Raw genomic sequence first — 24,628 nt, forward strand, 5'->3', positions numbered from 1 at the left:
AATCTCTTTATCAAGAGAAAGCATGCACAGTAGGTTCTATATAAAACTCAGGACAATCCTTTTGGTCTCCATATTGTCACGTTCTGACCTTAGTTCGTTTATTATGTCTTTGTTTTAGTATGGTCATGGCGTGAGTTGGGTGGGTTGTCTATGTTAGTTTTTCTATGATTTGCTATTTCTGTGTTTGGCCTGGTATGGTTCTCAATCAGAGGCAGCTGTCAATGGTTGTCCCTGATTGTGAACCATATTTAGGGAGCCTGTTTTCTATTGTGTTGGGTGGGTGATTGTTTTCTGTTGTGTGTCTGTACCAGCCAGAACTGTTTTCGGTCATTTCTCTCTTGTTATTTCCGTGTTCATTTAATAAATATGGACATATACCATGCTGCACCTTGGTCCTCACCTTCTTCCACCGACAATGGCTGTTACACATATCACGTTTTACAGTTTTTACAATCACTTTGGCACTAATTTCAGAACCTTGTGGTCATTTTTCAAAACTCAAAATGGTCATCACTTGTAACACAGGCTGTCCAATGTTCAATACATTGCATTGTGCATTCATATCTTTAACGAAACCTTGCATTTGCAGAATCATTGGTTTAAATAACAAATTTATCACGAAATACCATAGGAACATTAATTTAGGTCACTCACACACAAGATACCGATAGTTTCACTGTGTAGTTGTTCGTCAACCATTCGCTGCCCGCACCAGCCCGACTAGCATCAATACTCTGGACAGTTCTGACTTAGAATATGTGGACAACTACAAATACCTTGGTGTCTGGTTGGACTGTAAACTCTCCTTCCAGACTCATATTAAACATCTCCAATCCAAAATTAAATCTAGAATCGGCTTCCTATTTCACAACGAAGCCTCCTTCACTCACGTTGCCAAACATACCCTAGTAAAACTGACTATCCTACCGATCCTCGACTTTGGCGATGTCATTTACAAAATAGCCTCCAACACTCTCCTCTACAAATTGGATGCAGTCTATCACAGTGCCATCCGTTTTATCACAAAAGCCCCATATACTACCCACCACTGCGACCTGTATGCTCTCGTATCTCACTGGTCATCCCCAAAGCCAACACCTACTTTGGCCATCTTTCCTTCCAGTTCTCTGCTGCCAATGACTGGAACGAATTGCAAAAATCTCTGAAATTAGGGACTTATATCTCCCTCACTAACTTTAAGCATCAGCTATCTGAGCAGCTTACCGATCGCTGCAGCTGTACATAGTCCATCTGTAAATGGCCCATCCAACTACCTACCTCATCCCCATATTATTTGTATAAACGTTTTTTGCTCTTTTGCACACCAGTATTTCTACTTGCACATCATCATCTGCACATCTATCACTCCAGTGTTCATTTGCTAAATTGTAATGACTTCCCTACTATGGCCTATTTATCTCCTTATGCCATTTGCACACACTGTATATAGACTTTTTCTATTGTGTTATTGACTGTACGCTTCTTTATTCCATGTGTAACTCTGTGTTGTTGTATGTGTCACACTGCTTTGCTTTATCTTTGCCAGGTTGCAGTTGTAAATGAGAACTTGTTCTCAAATGGCCTACCTGGTTAAATAAAGGTGAAATTAAACATGTAAAAATTAAAAGTACAATCATTAAATATTGTAGTACAAAATAGGTGATACATGTTTCATTATGTACTGCACGTAAATACATCACTGTAAAAGGACTAGTAGAGAGAATACTACAGACACAGTGGAATCATTGAACAAAATCTGAAATTTATTGATGAAATACAATAAAATCGCAACAGGTATTAGGTGTACCTAATAAAGTGGCCGGTGAGTGTACAGTAATGTCAAACCTGAAAACATGGTCTGGAAAAGTGATACATGAGACAATAGAAACAGTGTCTGATAAGGAATGTTGATGAAATATTACATCCATAGATAATGTAGTCCAATTGGTTCATGTTCCACAGTAATTGTTGTCAATGGATCTCGTTATCCTGGAACTTTCATGATCTAAACATGGAGTATTGTTTGTAAGTTTCCATAAAACTATGCATTAAGAGTAATGCAACAGTTACTTATCATTTTGAGCAGTTCTATCAATTGATAGTTAGATCAAATAAAATCTAATCAAATTTATTTATATAGCCCTTCGTACATCAGCTGATATCTCAAAGTGCTGTACAGAAACCCAGCCTAAAACCCCAAACAGCAAGCAATGCAGGTGTAGAAGCACGGTGGTTAGGAAAAACTCCCTAGAAAGGCCAAAACCTAGAGAGGAACCATGCTATGTGGGGTGGCCAGTCTTCTTCTGGCTGTGCCGGAAGATCATTGCGATGAAATGAATAGACAGTCATCTCAGATGTAATGTGTGAATTGCATTTTGAAATAGTAATAATTCGATTTTAATTTGTGTCATTTTGATTTTAGTTCAATGAACAGATTATCTTTAGCTTTATGTGTATTGTATCCAAGCAATTGGAAAAAGTGTTAAAGTTTTGAAAAATATGCATTTTGATCATCGGTTGTGAATTTTGTGTCTAGAGTTTTGAAAAATGACATCAATGTTCCGAAATTAGTGCCAAAGTGATTGTAAAAAAACTGTAATTGTATCTCACACTATACTTTCCATTAACCGTGTCACTCATCTATACTGTCCTATCTGTCGTTGACTCCCTATGATCATCTCAGTAAGGGAGTTACATCTGGTTCCTTCAGCCAACCTTATAGGGAAAATTAAGGGGGCAAGAATAGGGTTTTGGGATAAAGTCCAAAAATAAGGTCTGAGGTTAACACTTAGGAGATGTTATACGTTTTGTTCTATGAGATAATATCAGTCAGTTAACATGACCTTTATGAATTATGAAGCCTTTGTGCTTTTTTAAAATGACATAAACGCTTACAAATTCTCAAAAAGTGACATTAGCTGATGAAAATGATCTCATAGAACAAAATCTATCAGATCTCCTAAGCCTGTGTTAACCACAGAACTTATTGTCAGCGTTTATCCAAAAACAGCATTCATTTCCCCATAGGCTTTGTCCAACGAACCAAGGCGGAGTTAGTGCCTGCTATTTCTTTCTATTGAGGTTTGAGACTTGTGTGGCGTCTATCCCCGGAAACTCTTAGAGAAGGAGGTACTGTAGAATGTCTGCATGAGGAAAGGCAGCTTTTTCTGACACATTGGTGGTTTTACCTTTGAATAAATCATAGGCATCTGCACAAGAGTGTTAGTCAGTTTGACCAGCTCGGGCCTATCCCATTCAGGTGTGTGTTTTCCTTATTCTAGAGAAAAGGATTGTGTCTCAGCTTTATTCACCCCAAACATCAGGGCCAGAAGGTCATTCTCTCTGAATAATCACACAGTAATATCGTGCCACTCTGTTCTGACAGGAAGTCACACTCTGTTCTGACAATAAGTCACACTCTGTTCTGACAATAAGTCACACTCTGTTCTGACAATAAGTCTCACTCTGTTCTGACAATAAGTCTCACTCTGTTCTTACAATAAGTCACACTCTGTCTGGAATGGTAAATCTATGGATGCACTTTGTTTAAAAGTAAATGTATTATGATGTATGGCAGGGCATTTCTTCAACACAGACTCAGGAGAATCATCAGCAGCACAGGACACTGATCAAGTCCTCCACTCATGAGTCAAAGGGCCCTCCTGCTGTCAGACAAGGTGTGAACACCTTCATATCCATCTTCACATACACAGGATCTCTATACAAATCCTCCCTCAGAGGGAACGCATAAGCCATAAAATACCAGGTGATTAGAAATTCAGATGAACAATAGTATAGTTTGTTTCTCAGCAGAGGCTAAATTAGCAGTAGGACAACACTGCTCTCTAGTGGTTAGGATATGAATAGATCAGTGTGTTGAGTTCATTCTTTTCATTTACTCCACATTTTAAAGTTGGGATTTGGGTCTGTCATTTTACAAAATGGGGCATGTATTTTTATTTGTTTCTTTGGACAGATTTACATAACAAATGATGGCATACAGACCAAGCAGGCATACAGACCAAGCAGGCATACAGACCAAGCAGGCATACAGACCAAGCAGGCATACAGACCAAGCAGGCATACAGACCAAGCAGGCATACAGACCAAGCAGGCATACAGACCAAGCAGGCATACAGACCAAGCAGGCATACAGACCAAGCAGGCATACAGACCAAGCAGGCATACAGACCAAGCAGGCATACAGACCAAGCAGGCATACAGACCAAGCAGGCATATAATGAAGTTGACATATCTGACTATAAGTCATACAGGACCACAAGGAGATGAAATAGAAAGGATAGAAACACACGTTTAAAGTTGACTGTGTTAAGCCTTCTCTCTATGTTTGGCATTATCTGTACTTTGGTTCAACTGACCGTGAAATAGCAAGATAGGCCAACACACAACAATCTCACACACAAAGATCTCAGACACAAAGATCTCACACACAAAGATCTCACACACAAAGATCACACACACAACAATCTCACACACAAAGATCTCAGACACAAAGATCTCAGACACAAAGATCTCACACACAAAGATCTCACACACAACAATCTCACACACAAAGATCTCACACACAACAATCTCACACACAAAGATCTCAGACACAAAGATCTCACACACAAAGATCACACACACAACAATCTCACACACAAAGATCTCAGACACAAAGATCTCAGACACAAAGATCTCACACACAAAGATCTCACACACAACAATCTCACACACAAAGATCTCACACACAACAATCTCACACACAAAGATCTCACACACAACAATCTCACACACAAAGATCTCACACACAAAGATCTCACACACAACAATCTCACACACAAAGATCTCACACACAAAGATCTCACACACAACAATCTCACACACAAAGATCTCAGACACAAAGATCTCACACACAACAATCTCACACACAAAGATCTCAGACACAAAGATCTCACACACAAAGATCTCACACACAAAGATCTCACACACAACAATCTCACACACAAAGATCTCAGACACAAAGATCTCACACACAACAATCTCACACACAACAATCTCACACACAAAGATCTCACAGACAAAATTCACACAGACATCATAAGAACACATCAAAATAAAGATAAAACTCCTTAGCAGGTTTTGTTGCAAAAGTAATTATGATATTACACTAACATTACATTTGTATTACATACAGTATTACAAATAGCTAAAGTAAAATGAACCCTTACACTGTACTAACATTATCAAGTTTAAAGTGGAAATCTGCAGTTCAAAGTTAAATGAAGCGGTCACCCAGCCACCCCTGAGAAATGTAACCACTCTCAAGTTTATAGACAGAGCTATGGATGCAAGGACTGGCCATCCATATCAAAAATGATAGTTTTAACCATTTTACCAGTGTTCTTTTACATTTACCTTATTTAGAAACATTGGAGTAAAATAAGCTCATATTTCAGGTTCTGATGGAGTAGCACAGTTGAACTAATCTCTCATGAGGCATGCTGTATCAAAACCGGCTGTGATTGGGAGTCCAATAGCGCGGCGAACAATTGGCCCATCGTCGTCCGGGTTTGGCCGGGGTACGCCGTCATTGTAAATAAGAGTTTGTTCTTTAACTGACTTGCCTAGTTAAATAAAGGTTACATTTTTTTAAAGTCTCTCTTTTGTGGTTGAGAATTTTCCTGCATAGCAGGAAATGCAAAGTCTATTGAAGGTTTAAAAAGGCTTCTAACGTTTGTAATTTCCACTTCATAATTGATTTGCCCTAACGAAAAACCCATACCATTTATTTCTCAATTAATTATGATCCACATAATGATTCACATTTACGGTTATTTTTCTGCTATAACAAACTGGCTCAAATTAAGATCCTACAACTGTATCTATAATTAATGTCATTCAAAAAACGGTGTTTTTTTGTGTTCGTTTGTGTTTATAAATACAATTTAACCAGGCAACCTTTCCTACAAAGTAGGGCTATCATCCCTCCCTTTTCCAACAGACAGAGGGTCGTTTTCCAGCCCTGGTTAGGTAGAGAAGGGGCTGAGTGAAACTCCCAAAAACAGTAAACATCAAAGTGATAGGAACCACGACACACAACGCTGTCACTGAACCATCAGGGAGACAACGTACCAGGACACCTCCGATGATGGAAGGAGTGTAATTCACCAGCAGAATGATCTGATCGGTACGGGATGCTCTTCTCTTCATCAAGTTCCCTCCCTCTTCTTTCTCCCCCTGTCTCTCCTTCCCTCCATCCCCTGGACCGGACTTGCCCAGCACCCTCAGGATGGAAACACAGCAGAAGAAGTCGATGGCCAGAGTGATTGAGAAAACACCGGCATTGACTATCACGCCGCCTATTAAGCCGATCACAACACAGAATACGAGAGACAGGATCCAAGCCAGAGTCACACACACCACCCTGTACCTCAGAGGCCTGTACTTCAGGAAGAGCAGTGGGTGGACCACCGCCAGGTAGCGCTCCACACATATAAAGCACTGGAGCAGAGGGCGGCCGGCGCTGACCAAGCCGAACGTATAGCCGCTGAATTGGAAGATGGTCTGGCTTTTGATGAAGAGGGTGTTGAAGACGGTCAGTGGTGAAATAATGCAGTAGATGAGCTCCATGATGGTCAGGTTGAGGGCGAAGATCTCCTTGATGACCTGGACCAGAGGGCCGCCCGCAACCAGCCACAGGTACCAGCTGTTGGTGACCAGACCCAGGAGGCAGTTGAACACCTCAACTCCCAGGTAGAACGGCAGACCGGTGGACCACTCCCAACAGCCGTACCACTGAGACATGGTAGTGTGGTTCATAATGCCGGGATGGTCCATCGATGCACCTTCTAGTTTCACTCTGTCTCGGGTGAGTCGGTCGATCTGGTTAGCTGCAGTAAGTCCTTATCTGATAAGAACATCCATCTAGAGCACTGTCTAGATGTGAAGAGTGGTGCTCGGAGAGTACACAGAGTACACACTACAGACCAAAACAGACCATACCCCAGACAGTCATTAGACTAGGCGGTATTTTCAATGAGGCACACCTGTAGATTCAAATAGCCATTGTAACCATTAGATGTGTCTACGTTTACCCAGTGCTTTTGGCATGGTGGGGACAGTCTGGGTTTGAATATTCTCTAATGATGATCTTCTTAGCCAAATTGAATGCACAGCTGCCACTAAAGAGAGAAAGGCAGTAGCTAATATTATAAAATGTGGATATTGGTTTAGAGAACAGTGATTAGACCTGTCTGTGTCATGTCCAAAACATACATTTTCTTGCCATGTTAAATGCGTAAGACTGTATTTAAATTGAATGCATTCAGTTATACAACTGACTAGGTATCCCCCTTTCTGTTGAACAACTGACTAGGTATCCCCCTTTCTGTTGAACAACTGACTAGGTATCCCCCTTTCTGTTGTACAACTGACTAGGTATCCCCCCTTTCCTTTTCTGTTGTACAACTGACTAGGTATCCCCCTTTCTGTTGAACAACTGACTAGGTATCCCCCTTTCTGTTGTACAACTGACTAGGTATCCCCCCTTTCCTTTTCTGTTGTACAACTGAATAGGTAACCCCCCTTTCTGTTGAACAACTGACTAGGTATCCCCTTTCTGTTGAACAACTGACTAGGTATCCCCTTTCTGTTGAACAACTGACTAGGTATCCCCTTTCTGTTGAACAACTGACTAGGTATCCCCTTTCTGTTGTACAACTGACTAGGTATCCCCTTTCTGTTGAACAACTGACTAGGTATCCCCTTTCTGTTGAACAACTGACTAGGTATCCCCTTTCTGTTGAACAACTGACTAGGTATCCCCTTTCTGTTGTACAACTGGCTAGGTATCCCCTTTCTGTTGAACAACTGACTAGGTATCCCCTTTCTGTTGAACAACTGACTAGGTATCCCCTTTCTGTTGTACAACTGACTAGGTATCCCCTTTCTGTTGTACAACTGACTAGGTATCCCCTTTCTGTTGTACAACTGACTAGGTATCCCCCTTTCTGTTGAACAACTGACTAGGTATCCCCCCTTTCCCTTTCCAAATACTTTGTGATAAATTCATGGCTCTTGATTGAATGAGTAAAAGCCAGAAAAAACACTGAAGGAGAGAGTATGTTTTGAACATGAAATCAGGCCTTGTTATGTGAACGTAAATGTAATTAACATAACAACTACACTTTCATTTTGATAAAATGTATCCAGAAAACACATTCACTAAAAATATTTGATCCATTTATTAGTGTTTTAACCTGAATATGTAGTAATTGACATGGTTCGATAAATAATATACTACACTGAACAAAAATATAAACGCAACATGTAAAGTGTTGGTCCCATGTTTCATGAGCTGAAATAAAAGATCACAGAAATGTTCTATACGTACCAAAAGCTTATTTCTCTCAAATTTTGTGCATAAATTTGTTTGCATCCCTGTTAGTGAGCATTTCTACTTTGCCAAAAGAATCCATCCACCTGACAGGTGTGGCATATCAAGAAGCTGATTAAACAACACTTTTTATTTTTTATATTTTACCTTTATTTAACCAGGCAAGTCAGTTTAAGAACAAATTCTTATTTTCAATGACGGCCTAGGAACAGTGGGTTAACTGCCTGTTCAGGGGCAGAACGACAGATACCTTACCTTATACCTTGTCAGCTCAGGGATTTGAACTTGCAACCTTCCGGTCACTAGTCCAACGCTCTAACCACTAGGCTACCCTGCCGCCCCAACATGATCATTACACAGGTGCAACTTGTGCTGGGGACAATAAAAGGCCACTCTAAAATGTTTTTTTCACACAACACAATGCCACAGATGTTTTGAGGGAGCAGGCAATTGGCATGCTGACTGCAGGAAAGTCAACCAGAGCTGTTGCCAGATAATTTAATGCTAATTTCTCTACCATAAGCCACATAAGCTAATTTCTCTACCATAAACGACTTCGTTTAACAGGATTTGGCAGTACGTCCAATCGGCCTCACAACCAGCCACCCGGACAGCTGATGAAACTGTGGGTTTGTACAACAGAAGAAACCGTCTCAGGGAAGCTCATCTGTGTGATCGTCGTCCTCACCAGGGTCTTGACTGCACTTCGGTTTCATAACCGACTTCAGTGGGCAAATGCTCCACTTAAATGGCCACTGACACGCTGGATAAGTGTGCTCTTCACAGATGAATCCTGGTTTCAACTGTACTAGACAGATGGCAGACAGCGAGTATGACGTTGTGTGGGTGAGTGGTTTGCTGATGTCAACATTGTGAACAGAGTGCCCCATGGTGGCGGTGAGGCTATGGTAATGGTGATCACACCAGATACTGACTAGGTTTCTGATCCATGCCCCTACCTTTTTGTAAGGTATCTGTGACCAACAGATGCATATCTGTATTCCCAGTCATGTGAAATTCATAAATTAGGGCCTAATGAATTTATTTCAATTGTCTGATTTCCTCATATGAACTGTAACTCAGTAAAATCTTAGAAATTGTTGCATGTTGCATTTGTATTCTTGTTCAGTGTGTTTACAAAGCAAACAAGTACTTTACTCAAACATTTTACAGTATATTCATATATTCTAAATATATGGCTCTTATATTAAACATTAATTCACTATAACACACGTTTTTCTCAGAAGGCACTAAGATATCTGATTGGCTGGAAATAAGAAATAAGGACTAAACTGACAGTGCAGTGTTAAGAAGGCTGAATATCAAAATCGAAATTAAAATCACACAGTGAAATACCCCGATCATTAATATGAATCACTTTATGGTGATCTAATCTCCACTTCTACAGCTTATTTCTAACTCTTCACGCAGCATGCTTCTATCACGGTGAGGCATTCACATTTATTTCTAACTCTTCACGCAGCATGCTTCTATCACGGTGAGGCATTCACATTTATTTCTAACTCTTCATGCAGCATGCTTCTATCACGGTGAGGCATTCACATTTATTTCTAACTCTTCACGCAGCATGCTTCTATCACGGTGAGGCATTCACATTTATTTCTAACTCTTCACGCAGCATGCTTCTATCACGGTGAGGCATTCACATTTATTTCTAACTCTTCACGCAGCATGCTTCTATCACGGTGAGGCATTCACATTTATTTCTAACTCTTCACGCAGCATGCTTCTATCATGGTGAGGCATTCACATTTATTTCTAACTCTTCACGCAGCATGCTTCTATCACGGTGAGGCATTCACATTTATTTCTAACTCTTCAACGCAGCATGCTTCTATCACGGTGAGGCATTCACATTTATTTCTAACTCTTCACGCAGCATGCTTCTATCACGGTGAGGCATTCACATTTATTTCTAACTCTTCACGCAGCATGTTTCTATCACGGTGAGGCATTCACATTTATTTCTAACTCTTCAACGCAGCATGCTTCTATCACGGTGAGGCATTCACATTTATTTCTAACTCTTCACGCAGCATGCTTCTATCACGGTGAGGCATTCACATTTATTTCTAACTCTTCAACGCAGCATGCTTCTATCACGGTGAGGCATTCACATTTATTTCTAACTCTTCACGCAGCATGCTTCTATCATGGTCCTATGTGGCTCAGTTGGTAGAGCATGGCGCTTGTAACGCCAGGGTAGTGGGTTCGATTCCGGGACCACCCATACGTAGAATGTATGCACACATGACTGTAAGTCGCTTTGGATAAAAGCGTCTGCTAAATGGCATATATATGGTGAGGCATTCATATTTATTTCTAACTCTTCACGCAGCATGCTTCTATCACGGTGAGGCATTCACATTTATTTCTAACTCTTCAACGCAGCATGCTTCTATCACGGTGAGGCATTCACATTTATTTCTAACTCTTCACGCAGCATGCTTCTATCATGGTGAGGCATTCACATTTATTTCTAACTCTTCACGCAGCATGCTTCTATCACGGTGAGGCATTCACATTTATTTCTAACTCTTCACGCAGCATGTTTCTATCACGGTGAGGCATTCACATTTATTTCTAACTCTTCAACGCAGCATGCTTCTATCACGGTGAGGCATTCACATTTATTTCTAACTCTTCACGCAGCATGCTTCTATCACGGTGAGGAATTCACATTTATTTCTAACTCTTCACGCAGCATGCTTCTATCACGGTGAGGCATTCACATTTATTTCTAACTCTTCACGCAGCATGCTTCTATCACGGTGAGGCATTCACATTTATTTCTAACTCTTCACGCAGCATGCTTCTATCACGGTGAGGCATTCACATTTATTTCTAACTCTTCACGCAGCATGCTTCTATCACGGTGAGGCATTCACATTTATTTCTAACTCTTCACGCAGCATGCTTCTATCACGGTGAGGCATTCACATTTATTTCTAACCCTTCACGCAGCATGCTTCTATCACGGTGAGGCATTCACATTTATTTCTAACTCTTCAACGCAGCATGCTTCTATCACGGTGAGGCATTCACATTTATTTCTAACTCTTCACTCAGCATGCTTCTATCACGGTGAGGCATTCACATTTATTTCTAACTCTTCAACGCAGCATGCTTCTATCACGGTGAGGCATTCACATTTATTTCTAACTCTTCACGCAGCATGTTTCTATCACGGTGAGGCATTCACATTTATTTCTAACTCTTCACTCAGCATGCTTCTATCACGGTGAGGCATTCACATTTATTTATAACTCTTCACGCAGCATGCTTCTATCACGGTGAGGCATTCACATTTATTTATAACTCTTCACGCAGCATGCTTCTATCACGGTGAGGCATTCACATTTATTTCTAACTCTTCACGCAGCATGTTTCTATCACGGTGAGGCATTCACATTTATTTCTAACTCTTCAACGCAGCATGCTTCTATCACGGTGAGGCATTCACATTTATTTCTAACTCTTCACGCAGCATGCTTCTATCACGGTGAGGCATTCACATTTATTTCTAACTCTTCACGCAGCATGCTTCTATCACGGTGAGGCATCCACATTTATTTCTAACTCTTCACGCAGCATGCTTCTATCACGGTGAGGCATTCACATTTATTTCTAACTCTTCACGCAGCATGCTTCTATCACGGTGAGGCATTCACATTTATTTCTAACTCTTCATGCAGCATGCTTCTATCACGGTGAGGCATTCACATTTATTTCTAACTCTTCACGCAGCATGCTTCTATCACGGTGAGGCATTCACATTTATTTCTAACTCTTCACGCAGCATGCTTCTATCACGGTGAGGCATTCACATTTATTTCTAACTCTTCACGCAGCATGCTTCTATCACGGTGAGGCATTCACATTTATTTCTAACTCTTCAACGCAGCATGCTTCTATCACGGTGAGGCATTCACATTTATTTCTAACTCTTCACGCAGCATGCTTCTATCACGGTGAGGCATTCACATTTATTTCTAACTCTTCAACGCAGCATGCTTCTATCACGGTGAGGCATTCACATTTATTTCTAACTCTTCACGCAGCATGCTTCTATCATGGTCCTATGTGGCTCAGTTGGTAGAGCATGGCGCTTGTAACGCCAGGGTAGTGGGTTCGATTCCCGGGACCACCCATACGTAGAATGTATGCACACATGACTGTAAGTCGCTTTGGATAAAAGCGTCTGCTAAATGGCATATATATGGTGAGGCATTCATATTTATTTCTAACTCTTCACGCAGCATGCTTCTATCACGGTGAGGCATTCACATTTATTTCTAACTCTTCAACGCAGCATGCTTCTATCACGGTGAGGCATTCACATTTATTTCTAACTCTTCACGCAGCATGCTTCTATCACGGTGAGGCATTCACATTTATTTCTAACTCTTCACGCAGCATGCTTCTATCACGGTGAGGCATTCACATTTATTTCTAACTCTTCACGCAGCATGTTTCTATCACGGTGAGGCATTCACATTTATTTCTAACTCTTCAACGCAGCATGCTTCTATCACGGTGAGGCATTCACATTTATTTCTAACTCTTCACGCAGCATGCTTCTATCACGGTGAGGAATTCACATTTATTTCTAACTCTTCACGCAGCATGCTTCTATCACGGTGAGGCATTCACATTTATTTCTAACTCTTCACGCAGCATGCTTCTATCACGGTGAGGCATTCACATTTATTTCTAACTCTTCACGCAGCATGCTTCTATCACGGTGAGGCATTCACATTTATTTCTAACTCTTCACGCAGCATGCTTCTATCACGGTGAGGCATTCACATTTATTTCTAACTCTTCACGCAGCATGCTTCTATCACGGTGAGGCATTCACATTTATTTCTAACCCTTCACGCAGCATGCTTCTATCACGGTGAGGCATTCACATTTATTTCTAACTCTTCAACGCAGCATGCTTCTATCACGGTGAGGCATTCACATTTATTTCTAACTCTTCACTCAGCATGCTTCTATCACGGTGAGGCATTCACATTTATTTCTAACTCTTCAACGCAGCATGCTTCTATCACGGTGAGGCATTCACATTTATTTCTAACTCTTCACGCAGCATGTTTCTATCACGGTGAGGCATTCACATTTATTTCTAACTCTTCACTCAGCATGCTTCTATCACGGTGAGGCATTCACATTTATTTATAACTCTTCACGCAGCATGCTTCTATCACGGTGAGGCATTCACATTTATTTATAACTCTTCACGCAGCATGCTTCTATCACGGTGAGGCATTCACATTTATTTCTAACTCTTCACGCAGCATGTTTCTATCACGGTGAGGCATTCACATTTATTTCTAACTCTTCAACGCAGCATGCTTCTATCACGGTGAGGCATTCACATTTATTTCTAACTCTTCAACGCAGCATGCTTCTATCACGGTGAGGCATTCACATTTATTTCTAACTCTTCACGCAGCATGCTTCTATCACGGTGAGGCATCCACATTTATTTCTAACTCTTCACGCAGCATGCTTCTATCACGGTGAGGCATTCACATTTATTTCTAACTCTTCACGCAGCATGCTTCTATCACGGTGAGGCATTCACATTTATTTCTAACTCTTCACGCAGCATGCTTCTATCACGGTGAGGCATTCACATTTAATTCTAACTCTTCACGCAGCATGCTTCTATCACGGTGAGGCATTCACATTTATTTCTAACTCTTCACGCAGCATGCTTCTATCACGGTGAGGCATTCACATTTATTTCTAACTCTTCACGCAGCATGCTTCTATCACGGTGAGGCATTCACATTTATTTCTAACTCTTCACGCAGCATGCTTCTATCACGGTGAGGCATTCACATTTATTTCTAACTCTTCACGCAGCATGCTTCTATCACGGTGAGGCATTCACATTTATTTCTAACTCTTCAACGCAGCATGCTTCTATCACGGTGAGGCATTCACATTTATTTCTAACTCTTCACGCAGCATTCTTCTATCACGGTGAGGCATTCACATTTATTTCTAACTCTTCACGCAGCATGTTTCTATCACGGTGAGGCATTCACATTTATTTCTAACTCTTCAACGCAGCATGCTTCTATCACGGTGAGGCATTCACATTTATTTCTAACTCTTCACGCAGCATGCTTCTATCACGGTGAGGCATTCACATTTATTTCTAACTCTTCACGCAGCATGCTTCTATCACGGTGAGGAATTCACATTTATTTCTAACTCTTCACGCAGCATGCTTCTATCACGGTGAGGCATTCACATTTATTTCTAACTCTTCACGCAGCATGCTTCTATCACGGTGAGGCATTCACATTTATTTCTAACTCTTCACGCAGCATGCTTCTATCACGGTGAGGCATTCACATTTATTTCTAACTCTTCACGCAGCATGCTTCTATCACGGTGAGGCATTCACATTTATTTCTAACTCTTCACGCAGCATGCTTCTATCACGGTGAGGCATTCACATTTATTTCTAACCCTTCACGCAGCATGCTTCTATCACGGTGAGGCATTCACATTTATTTCTAACTCTTCAACGCAGCATGCTTCTATCACAGTGAGGCATTCACATTTATTTCTAACTCTTCACTCAGCATGCTTCTATCACGGTGAGGCATTCACATTTATTTCTAACTCTTCAACGCAGCATGCTTCTATCACGGTGAGGCATTCACATTTATTTCTAACTCTTCACGCAGCATGTTTCTATCACGGTGAGGCATTCACATTTATTTCTAACTCTTCACTCAGCATGCTTCTATCACGGTGAGGCATTCACATTTATTTATAACTCTTCACGCAGCATGCTTCTATCACGGTGAGGCATTCACATTTATTTATAACTCTTCACGCAGCATGCTTCTATCACGGTGAGGCATTCACATTTATTTCTAACTCTTCACGCAGCATGTTTCTATCACGGTGAGGCATTCACATTTATTTCTAACTCTTCAACGCAGCATGCTTCTATCACGGTGAGGCATTCACATTTATTTCTAACTCTTCACGCAGCATGCTTCTATCACGGTGAGGCATTCACATTTATTTCTAACTCTTCACGCAGCATGCTTCTATCACGGTGAGGCATCCACATTTATTTCTAACTCTTCACGCAGCATGCTTCTATCACGGTGAGGCATTCACATTTATTTCTAACTCTTCAACGCAGCATGCTTCTATCACGGTGAGGCATCCACATTTATTTCTAACTCTTCACGCAGCATGCTTCTATCACGGTGAGGCATTCACATTTATTTCAAACTCTTCACTCAGCATGCTTCTATCACGGTGAGGCATTCACATTTATTTCTAACTCTTCACGCAGCATGCTTCTATCACGGTGAGGAATTCACATTTATTTCTAACTCTTCACTCAGCATGCTTCTATCACGGTGAGGCATTCACATTTATTTCTAACCCTTCACTCAGCATGCTTCTATCACGGTGAGGCATTCACATTTATTTCTAACTCTTCACGCAGCATGCTTCTATCACGGTGAGGCATTCACATTTATTTCTAACACTTCACGCAGCATGCTTCTATCACGGTGAGGCATTCACATTTATTTCTAACTCTTCACGCAGCATGCTTCTATCACGGTGAGGCATTCACATTTATTTCTAACTCTTCACGCAGCATGCTTCTATCACGGTGAGGAATTCACATTTATTTCTAACTCTTCACGCAGCATGCTTCTATCACGGTGAGGCATTCACATTTATTTCTAACTCTTCACGCAGCATACTTCTATCACGGTGAGGCATTCACATTTATTTCTAACTCTTCACGCAGCATGCTTCTATCACGGTGAGGCATTCACATTTATTTCTAACTCTTCACGCAGCATGCTTCTATCACGGTGAGGCATTCACATTTATTTCTAACTCTTCAACGCAGCATGCTTCTATCACGGTGAGGCATTCACATTTATTTCTAACTCTTCACGCAGCATGCTTCTATCACGGTGAGGCATTCACATTTATTTCTAACTCTTCACGCAGCATGCTTCTATCACGGTGAGGCATTCACATTTATTTCTAACTCTTCAACGCAGCATGTTTCTATCACGGTGAGGCATTCACATTTATTTCTAACTCTTCAACGCAGCATGCTTCTATCACGGTGAGGCATTCACATTTATTTCTAACTCTTCAACGCAGCATGCTTCTATCACAGTGAGGCATTCACATTTATTTCTAACTCTTCACTCAGCATGCTTCTATCACGGTGAGGCATTCACATTTATTTCTAACTCTTCAACGCAGCATGCTTCTATCACGGTGAGGCATTCACATTTATTTCTAACTCTTCACGCAGCATGTTTCTATCACGGTGAGGCATTCACATTTATTTCTAACTCTTCACTCAGCATGCTTCTATCACGGTGAGGCATTCACATTTATTTATAACTCTTCACGCAGCATGCTTCTATCACGGTGAGGCATTCACATTTATTTATAACTCTTCACGCAGCATGCTTCTATCACGGTGAGGCATTCACATTTATTTCTAACTCTTCACGCAGCATGTTTCTATCACGGTGAGGCATTCACATTTATTTCTAACTCTTCAACGCAGCATGCTTCTATCACGGTGAGGCATTCACATTTATTTCTAACTCTTCACGCAGCATGCTTCTATCACGGTGAGGCATTCACATTTATTTCTAACTCTTCACGCAGCATGCTTCTATCACGGTGAGGCATCCACATTTATTTCTAACTCTTCACGCAGCATGCTTCTATCACGGTGAGGCATTCACATTTATTTCTAACTCTTCAACGCAGCATGCTTCTATCACGGTGAGGCATCCACATTTATTTCTAACTCTTCACGCAGCATGCTTCTATCACGGTGAGGCATTCACATTTATTTCAAACTCTTCACTCAGCATGCTTCTATCACGGTGAGGCATTCACATTTATTTCTAACTCTTCACGCAGCATGCTTCTATCACGGTGAGGAATTCACATTTATTTCTAACTCTTCACTCAGCATGCTTCTATCACGGTGAGGCATTCACATTTATTTCTAACCCTTCACTCAGCATGCTTCTATCACGGTGAGGCATTCACATTTATTTCTAACTCTTCACGCAGCATGCTTCTATCACGGTGAGGCATTCACATTTATTTCTAACACTTCACGCAGCATGCTTCTATCACGGTGAGGCATTCACATTTATTTCTAACTCTTCACGCAGCATGCTTCTATCACGGTGAGGCATTCACATTTATTTCTAACTCTTCACGCAGCATGCTTCTATCACGGTGAGGAATTCACATTTATTTCTAACTCTTCACGCAGCATGCTTCTATCACGGTGAGGCATTCACATTTATTTCTAACTCTTCACGCAGCATACTTCTATCACGGTGAGGCATTCACATTTATTTCTAACTCTTCACGCAGCATGCTTCTATCACGGTGAGGCATTCACATTTATTTCTAACTCTTCACGCAGCATGCTTCTATCACGGTGAGGCATTCACATTTATTTCTAACTCTTCAACGCAGCATGCTTCTATCACGGTGAGGCATTCACATTTATTTCTAACTCTTCACGCAGCATGCTTCTATCACGGTGAGGCATTCACATTTATTTCTAACTCTTCACGCAGCATGCTTCTATCACGGTGAGGCATTCACATTTATTTCTAACTCTTCAACGCAGCATGTTTCTATCACGGTGAGGCATTCACATTTATTTCTAACTCTTCAACGCAGCATGCTTCTATCACGGTGAGGCATTCACATTTATTTCTAACTCTTCACGCAGCATGTTTCTATCACGGTGAGGCATTCACATTTATTTCTAACTCTTCACGCAGCATGCTTCTATCACGGTGAGGCATTCACATTTATTTCTAACTCTTCACGCAGCATGCTTCTATCACGGTGAGGCATTCACATTTATTTCTAACTCTTCACGCAGCATGCTTCTATCACGGTGAGGCATTCACATTTATTTCTAACTCTTCACGCAGCATGCTTCTATCACGGTGAGGCATTCACATTTATTTCTAACTCTTCACGCAGCATGCTTCTATCACGGTGAGGCATTCACATTTATTTCTAACTCTTCACGCAGCATGCTTCTATCACGGTGAGGCATTCACATTTCCTCTCAAAATGTGATAATAATTGAAAAAGTTATACACATGTTTTCCATTTATAAAAGTGGTAACCACATCTACAGCATATAAAGTGACTTGTTCGCCCTTCATTTATGTTAAAGGACAACTCAACACACTCAGGATACCAAGGATACCAATACAAAGAGAAAGAACTCACAAACAAAACACTCTTCCTAATCCCTTATCATCGTCATTTCCTACTCGCTGCTACGGCAACATCTGACATGTGACATGTGACTGCAGACAGCCTGCATAAGCAAATCACCAACATCCTGAAATGTATGATGTTATCGGCCAATGACTCACAGGACATCAGGAAGAGGCCGCCCCCAGCCTTATATAGACGGTGACTGGCGAATGAGGCAGCACAGATGATAAAAAACCTGCCCATTACAACTGCAGTCACACCAATTATCATGAAGATACTCCAGAAGCCTCTGTAGTCTGTATGAGATTAATGTCAATCATTGTTAGAACCATGAGTAACAGAATGATAGGCTGACATGAATTTGAATATACCAACACAAACACATGTGGACAATCTCAGAATCTCATAGTAGGCTACATATATTATATGTCAATTACATATAATATACACACACACACACACAGATAAGCACTTACTGATTGCAGAGTCATATGTAGTGGCATTGGGAGTCTGTTGAGACACTGGAAATGGGAAGAGGTAGGCGTGTGTGCAAACTTTGGCATGTGGCTGATTGGCTAGTGAGTGAGAGACATACAAGCACATTGTTACATACATTAAATCATATATATATTATACAGTGGGGAGAACAAGTATTTGATACACTGACGATTTTGCAGGTTTCCCACTTACAAAGCATGTAGAGGTCTGTAATTTTATCATAGGTAGACCTCAACTGTGAGAGACGGAATCTAAAACAAAAATCCATAAAATCACGTGTATGATTTTTAAGTAATTCATTTGCATAATTTGAGTCAATTGGAGGTGTACCTATGGATGTATTTCAAGGCCTACCTTCAAACTCAGTGCTTCTTTGCTTGACATCATGGGAAAATTAAAAGAAATCAGCCAAGATCTCAGAAAAAAAACTGTAGACTTCCACAAGTCTGGGTCATCCTTGAGCAATTTCCAAATGCCTGAAGGTACCACGTTCATCTGTACAAACAATAGTACGCAAGTATAAACACCATGGGACCACGCAGCCGTCATACCGCTCAGGAAGGAGACGCGTTCTGTCCTCCAGAGATGAACGTACTTTGGTGCGAAAAGTGCATATCAATCCCAGAACAACAGCAAAGGACCTTGTGAAGATAAAAAAAAGCCAGACTACGGTTTGCAGCTGCACATGTGGATAAAGATCATACTTTTTTAGAAATGTCCTCTGGTCTGATGAAACAAAAATAGAACCGTTTGGCCATAATGACCATCGTTATGTTTGGAGGAAAAATGCTTGTAAGCCGAGGAACACCATCCCAACCGTGAAACACGGTGTGGCAGCATCATGTTGTGGGGGTGCTTTGCTGCAGGAGGGACTGATGCACTTCACAAAATAGATGGCATCATGAGGGGGGGAAATGATGTGGATATATTGAAGCAACATCTCAAGACATCAGTCAGGAAGTTAAAGCTTGGTCGCAAATGGGTCTTCCAAATGGACAATGACCCCAAGCATACTACTAAAGTTGTGGCAAAATGGATTAAGGACAACAGAGTTAAGGTATTGTGGCCATCACAAGCCCTGACCTCAATCATACAGAAAATGGGCCAAAGTTCACCCAATTTATTGTAGGAAGCTTGTGGAAGGCTACCCAAAATGTTTGATCCAAGTTTAAATTGTTTAAGGCAATGCTACCAAATACTAATTGAGTGTATGTAAACTTCTGACCCACTGGGAATGTGATGAAAGAAATTAAAGATTAAATAAATTATTCTCTCTACTATTATTCTGACATTTCACATTACTAAAATAAAGTGCTGGTCCTAACTGACCTATGACAGGGAATTTTTACTAGGATTAAATGTCAGGAATTGTGAAAAACTGAGTTTAAATGTATTTGGCTAAGGTGTATGTAAACTTAGTCGCCTCTTCACTGTTGACGTTTAGACTGGTGTTTTGCGGGTACTATTTCATGAAGCTTCCGGTTGAGGACTTGTGAGGCGTCTGTTTCTCAAACTAGACACTGTAATGCACTTGTCCTCTTGCTCAGTTGTTCACCGGGGCCTGCAACTCCTCTTTTTATTCTGGTTTGAGCCAGTTTGCGCTGTCCTGTGAAGGGAGTAGTACACATCGTTGTACGATGTTTCTTGGCAATTTCTCGCATGTAATAGCCTTAATTTCTCAGTACAATAATAGACTGACAAGTTTCAGAAGAAAGTTATTTGTTTCTGGCCATTTTGAGCCTGTAATCGAAGCCACTACCTCCATGTACAAATTACCTCGACTAAAATGTACCCCTGCACATTGATTCGGTACCAGTACCTCCTGTATATAGCCTCCACATTGACTCGGTACCGGTACCTCCTGTATATAGCCTAATTTCATTGTGTTACTTTTTAATTCATTTTTTTTTACTTTTGTTCATTTAGTAAATATTTAACTATATTTTCTTAAAGGGGCTTGTAAGTAAGCATTTCATGGTATTCTGCACATTTGACAAATAAAACATTTGATTGATTGATTGATTGATTGATTGATTGATTGATTGATTGATTGATTGATTGAACCAGTTTTTGCCCAGGGGTTTGTGACAATGGCTTTCTCATCCTCTCCTCATCAAGGGCCCTTATAATACAAAGACAGCATGTACTAGTGGAATCTATACAGAGAACAAGCTGGCATGGTCTTACAGTTTTATCAAATGCATAAACATTTGATAATTGCATTAAATGTTGTTCATTTCCACTCTCTCTTTTTTCAATTTCTTCTAACTCTCTTTCTCCTCTCTCACTCTCCTCTGCCTTGTGGAATTCAGCAGACCCTCTCCAGGTCATTCTCAAAGTTTGAGGGTGTTTGGGACAATGACCCTCCCTGGAAGTTGCCTATTGGAGACTGTCAACAAATCTCATCAGATGACAACGGAACTGAATGACAGCACATGCAGCCTTTCCATTGAATCACATGACCCAAGAATAATATCACATGATAGGGGTCTCATACCACTTCAAGGCATCAAGAAGTCACATTAGATAAATGAGTGAGGCTCATGTCTCCGCCCTAACATTTGGAGTCGTTGTCCCAAAGGTGGGAAGGCAGGCGACAAGCTTTAGGTCCAAAATAAACCCATAGAAACACATTGGGCTTATTTTGGACAGATTTTGATGAGAGTGAAGCCTCTCGCTTCGTCTCTTCTTCTTGAACTGTCATGAACTGTTTGCATTGTTTCATTCTGGCCCTGTACTGGCCAACATGTCAATTAAAGAAAGTAGTAGGATTGAAAGACCCCAGTGTTCTACTTTATACAAGAGGTGAATAAGCGCAGTGCAATATTATCTGACTTACTGATCCAGAACTTCAAGAGGGTGTGGTCGTCCAGGTTTCCCCCGAAGGAGCACCTCCAAAAGAAGCCCTCGTGGTAGAATTTGGTGTCTGGACAACGCTGGGGGGAAGATAATGCTAGTAACACATTAGTAGAACACCTCATCATAAAGCCTTCATGTTACAGTTATAACAATGACATAATAACACATCATAAACTTATTCTATCTTCTTCTTTACATTCTACCTGTTATTTTCTTAGAAAAGACCTAGTGAATCAGCTAATGACTTCTCAGCCCCACGCCAGCTGGTTCAGGTGAATGTTGTCAGAGTATATGGTGCTACTACTAAAGCTGGTGACTCTAAGGTGAAGGGTCACACTGAGGGAGCACCCTTAACTTCCTATGGGGTTGTGAGAAGTCTCTCATATTCCTCTTTCTCTCATATTCCCGTTTTCTCTCCTATTCCCCGTTCTCTCCTATTCCCCTTTCTCTCATATTCCCCCTTTCTCTTCTATTCCCCTTTCTCTCCTATTCCCCTTTCTCTCCTATTCCCCCTTTCTCTCCTATTACCCCTTTCTCCCATATTCCCCTTTCTCTCCTATTACCCCTTTCTCTCCTATTCCCCCTTTCTCTCCTATTCCCCCTTTCTCTCCTATTCCCCGTTCTCTCTCATTCTCCCTTTCTCTCCTGTTCTGCTGTCCTACTATAGACTATACCTTTCTCTGTTTTGACCTTTACCCTTCAGAAAAAAACTCTCTCTCTCTCTCTCTCTCTCTCTCTCCACACATCTCTCTCTCTCTCTCTCTCTCTCTATCCACATCTCTCTCTCCCCATCTCTCTCTCTCTCTCTCTATCCACATCTCTCTCTCTCTCTCCCCCTCTCTCTCTCTCTCTCTCTCTCTCTCTCTCTCTCTCTCTCTCTCTCTCTCTCATTAGGACACTGATGAATGATGATATGTCTCTGTGTAGTAGTGTGCATGGTATATTATATACAGTGCATGTGGTTTGATAGTGTAGATATCATGCAGACATTCCTGTGTCATTGCTAATCGTGATGACCTGTATCTACTATAGTGGGTGATATTGGGGGATTGTAAATACTGATGTTTGTATTTCTATTACTTGCGAATCCAATATGTCTCAATCGCTGGATGGTTGAAGAGCAAGTGCATTAAAAAGGGTCTGATTACACTAGCAGCCTCTACAGTAGGTAGGTATATATATCAAAGCCCTACACAGTTCAAAGGTCAAGTCTTACTGAAAGAGTTATTGGACCATCCACCCATGAGAAACTACCTCCAAAATATATTGATTAATTGAAATGTGCCCAGGTTTGGAGGGTTTTTCATGAGAAACACTAATAGGGATGGCACTAATGTGAGGACCTTAATCTCCAATAGCCAATGTAATGGACGATGGACTCTATCCGAGTCCGAACCACAGTATTGACAGATGTTGAAGCAACGTTACACCACACTGACCATAGAATGATCTAAAGCTAGGTTTCTTCATTCTCTTCCTGGGGACAAACAGGGGTGGACATTTTGATTGGTGGAATCAGGTGCGTTGGAGCACACAACCGTGTTAGACCTTGACACCACTTGACACTCCAAAGCCACTTCCTCTAAGAAGACTTCAACCAGAAGAGGAACAACTTGCCTTGCCCTCCATGGTCTCACCTAACCCATAACCCTCAATTCAGCAAACAAGACAATAGTTTTATCCAATGTTACCACCAATATTACACCAATGGCCACGTTCCTCAGCTCCTTTCTCTTTCATGACCACATATACAGTGGGGAGAACAAGTATTTGAAACACTGCCGATTTTGCAGGTTTTCCTACTTACAAAGCATGTAGAGGTCTGTCATTTTTTATCATAGGTACACTTCAACTGTGAGAGACGGAATCTAAAACAAAAATCCAGAAAATTACATTGTATGATTTTTAAGTAATTAATTTGCATTTTTTTGCATGACATAAGTATTTCATACATCAGAAAAGCAGAACTTAATATTTGGTACAGAAACTTTTGTTTGCAATTACAAAGATCATACGTTCCCTGTAGTTCTTGACCAGGTTTGCACACACTGCAGCAGGGATTTTGGCCCACTCCTCCATACAGACCTTCTCCAAATCCTTCAGGTTTTGGGGCTGTCGCTGGGCAATATGGACTTTCAGCTACCTCCAAATATTTTCTATTGGGTTCAGGTCTGGAAACTGGCTAGGCCACTCCAGGACCTTGAGATGCTTCTTACGGAGCCACTCCTTAGTTGCCCTGGCTGTGTGTTTCGGGTCGTTGTCATGCTGGAAGACCCAGCCACGGCCCATCTTCAATGCTCTTACTGAGGGAAGGAGGTTGTTGGCCAAGATCTGGCGATACATGGCCCCATCCATCCTCCCCTCAATACGGTGCAGTCGTCCGGTCCCCTTTGCAGAAAAGCATCCACAAAGAATTATGTTTTCACCTCCATGCTTCACGGTTGGGATGGTGTTCTTGGGGTTGTACTCATCCTTCTTCTTCCTCCAAACACGGTGAGTGGAGTTTAGACCAAAAAGCTCTATTTTTGTCTCATCAGACCACATGACCTTCTC

General features: G+C 41.2%; 1 protein-coding gene across 1 annotated transcript; it reads right to left on the reverse strand.

The window, feature by feature from the left end:
* Positions 1-18,760: 18,760 nt before the first annotated feature.
* On the reverse strand, positions 18,761-23,704 carry LOC127914867 (transmembrane protein 182-like). The gene is made up of 4 exons (XM_052492608.1): positions 23,693-23,704; positions 22,056-22,152; positions 19,195-19,293; positions 18,761-19,014 (listed from the first exon to the last, which is right to left on the reverse strand). The coding sequence occupies exons 1-4, from the start codon at positions 23,702-23,704 to the stop codon at positions 18,761-18,763; spliced, it is 462 nt and encodes a 153-aa protein (XP_052348568.1).
* Positions 23,705-24,628: the final 924 nt, after the last annotated feature.

Source organism: Oncorhynchus keta, chromosome 34 (genome assembly GCF_023373465.1).
Source record: "Oncorhynchus keta strain PuntledgeMale-10-30-2019 chromosome 34, Oket_V2, whole genome shotgun sequence".
In the NCBI taxonomy this organism is placed as follows: Eukaryota; Metazoa; Chordata; class Actinopteri; order Salmoniformes; family Salmonidae; genus Oncorhynchus; species Oncorhynchus keta.

What these genes read in the sequence shown, in the direction of transcription:
- LOC127914867 (XM_052492608.1), bottom strand. An exon ending in CCTCTTGAAGTTCTGGATCA is followed by an intron (nt 19,294 to 22,055) that starts GTAAGTCAGATA and finishes CTCACTCACTAG; the next exon opens with CCAATCAGCCACATGCCAAA. An exon ending in TACATATGACTCTGCAATCA is followed by an intron (nt 19,015 to 19,194) that starts GTAAGTGCTTAT and finishes AATCTCATACAG; the next exon opens with ACTACAGAGGCTTCTGGAGT.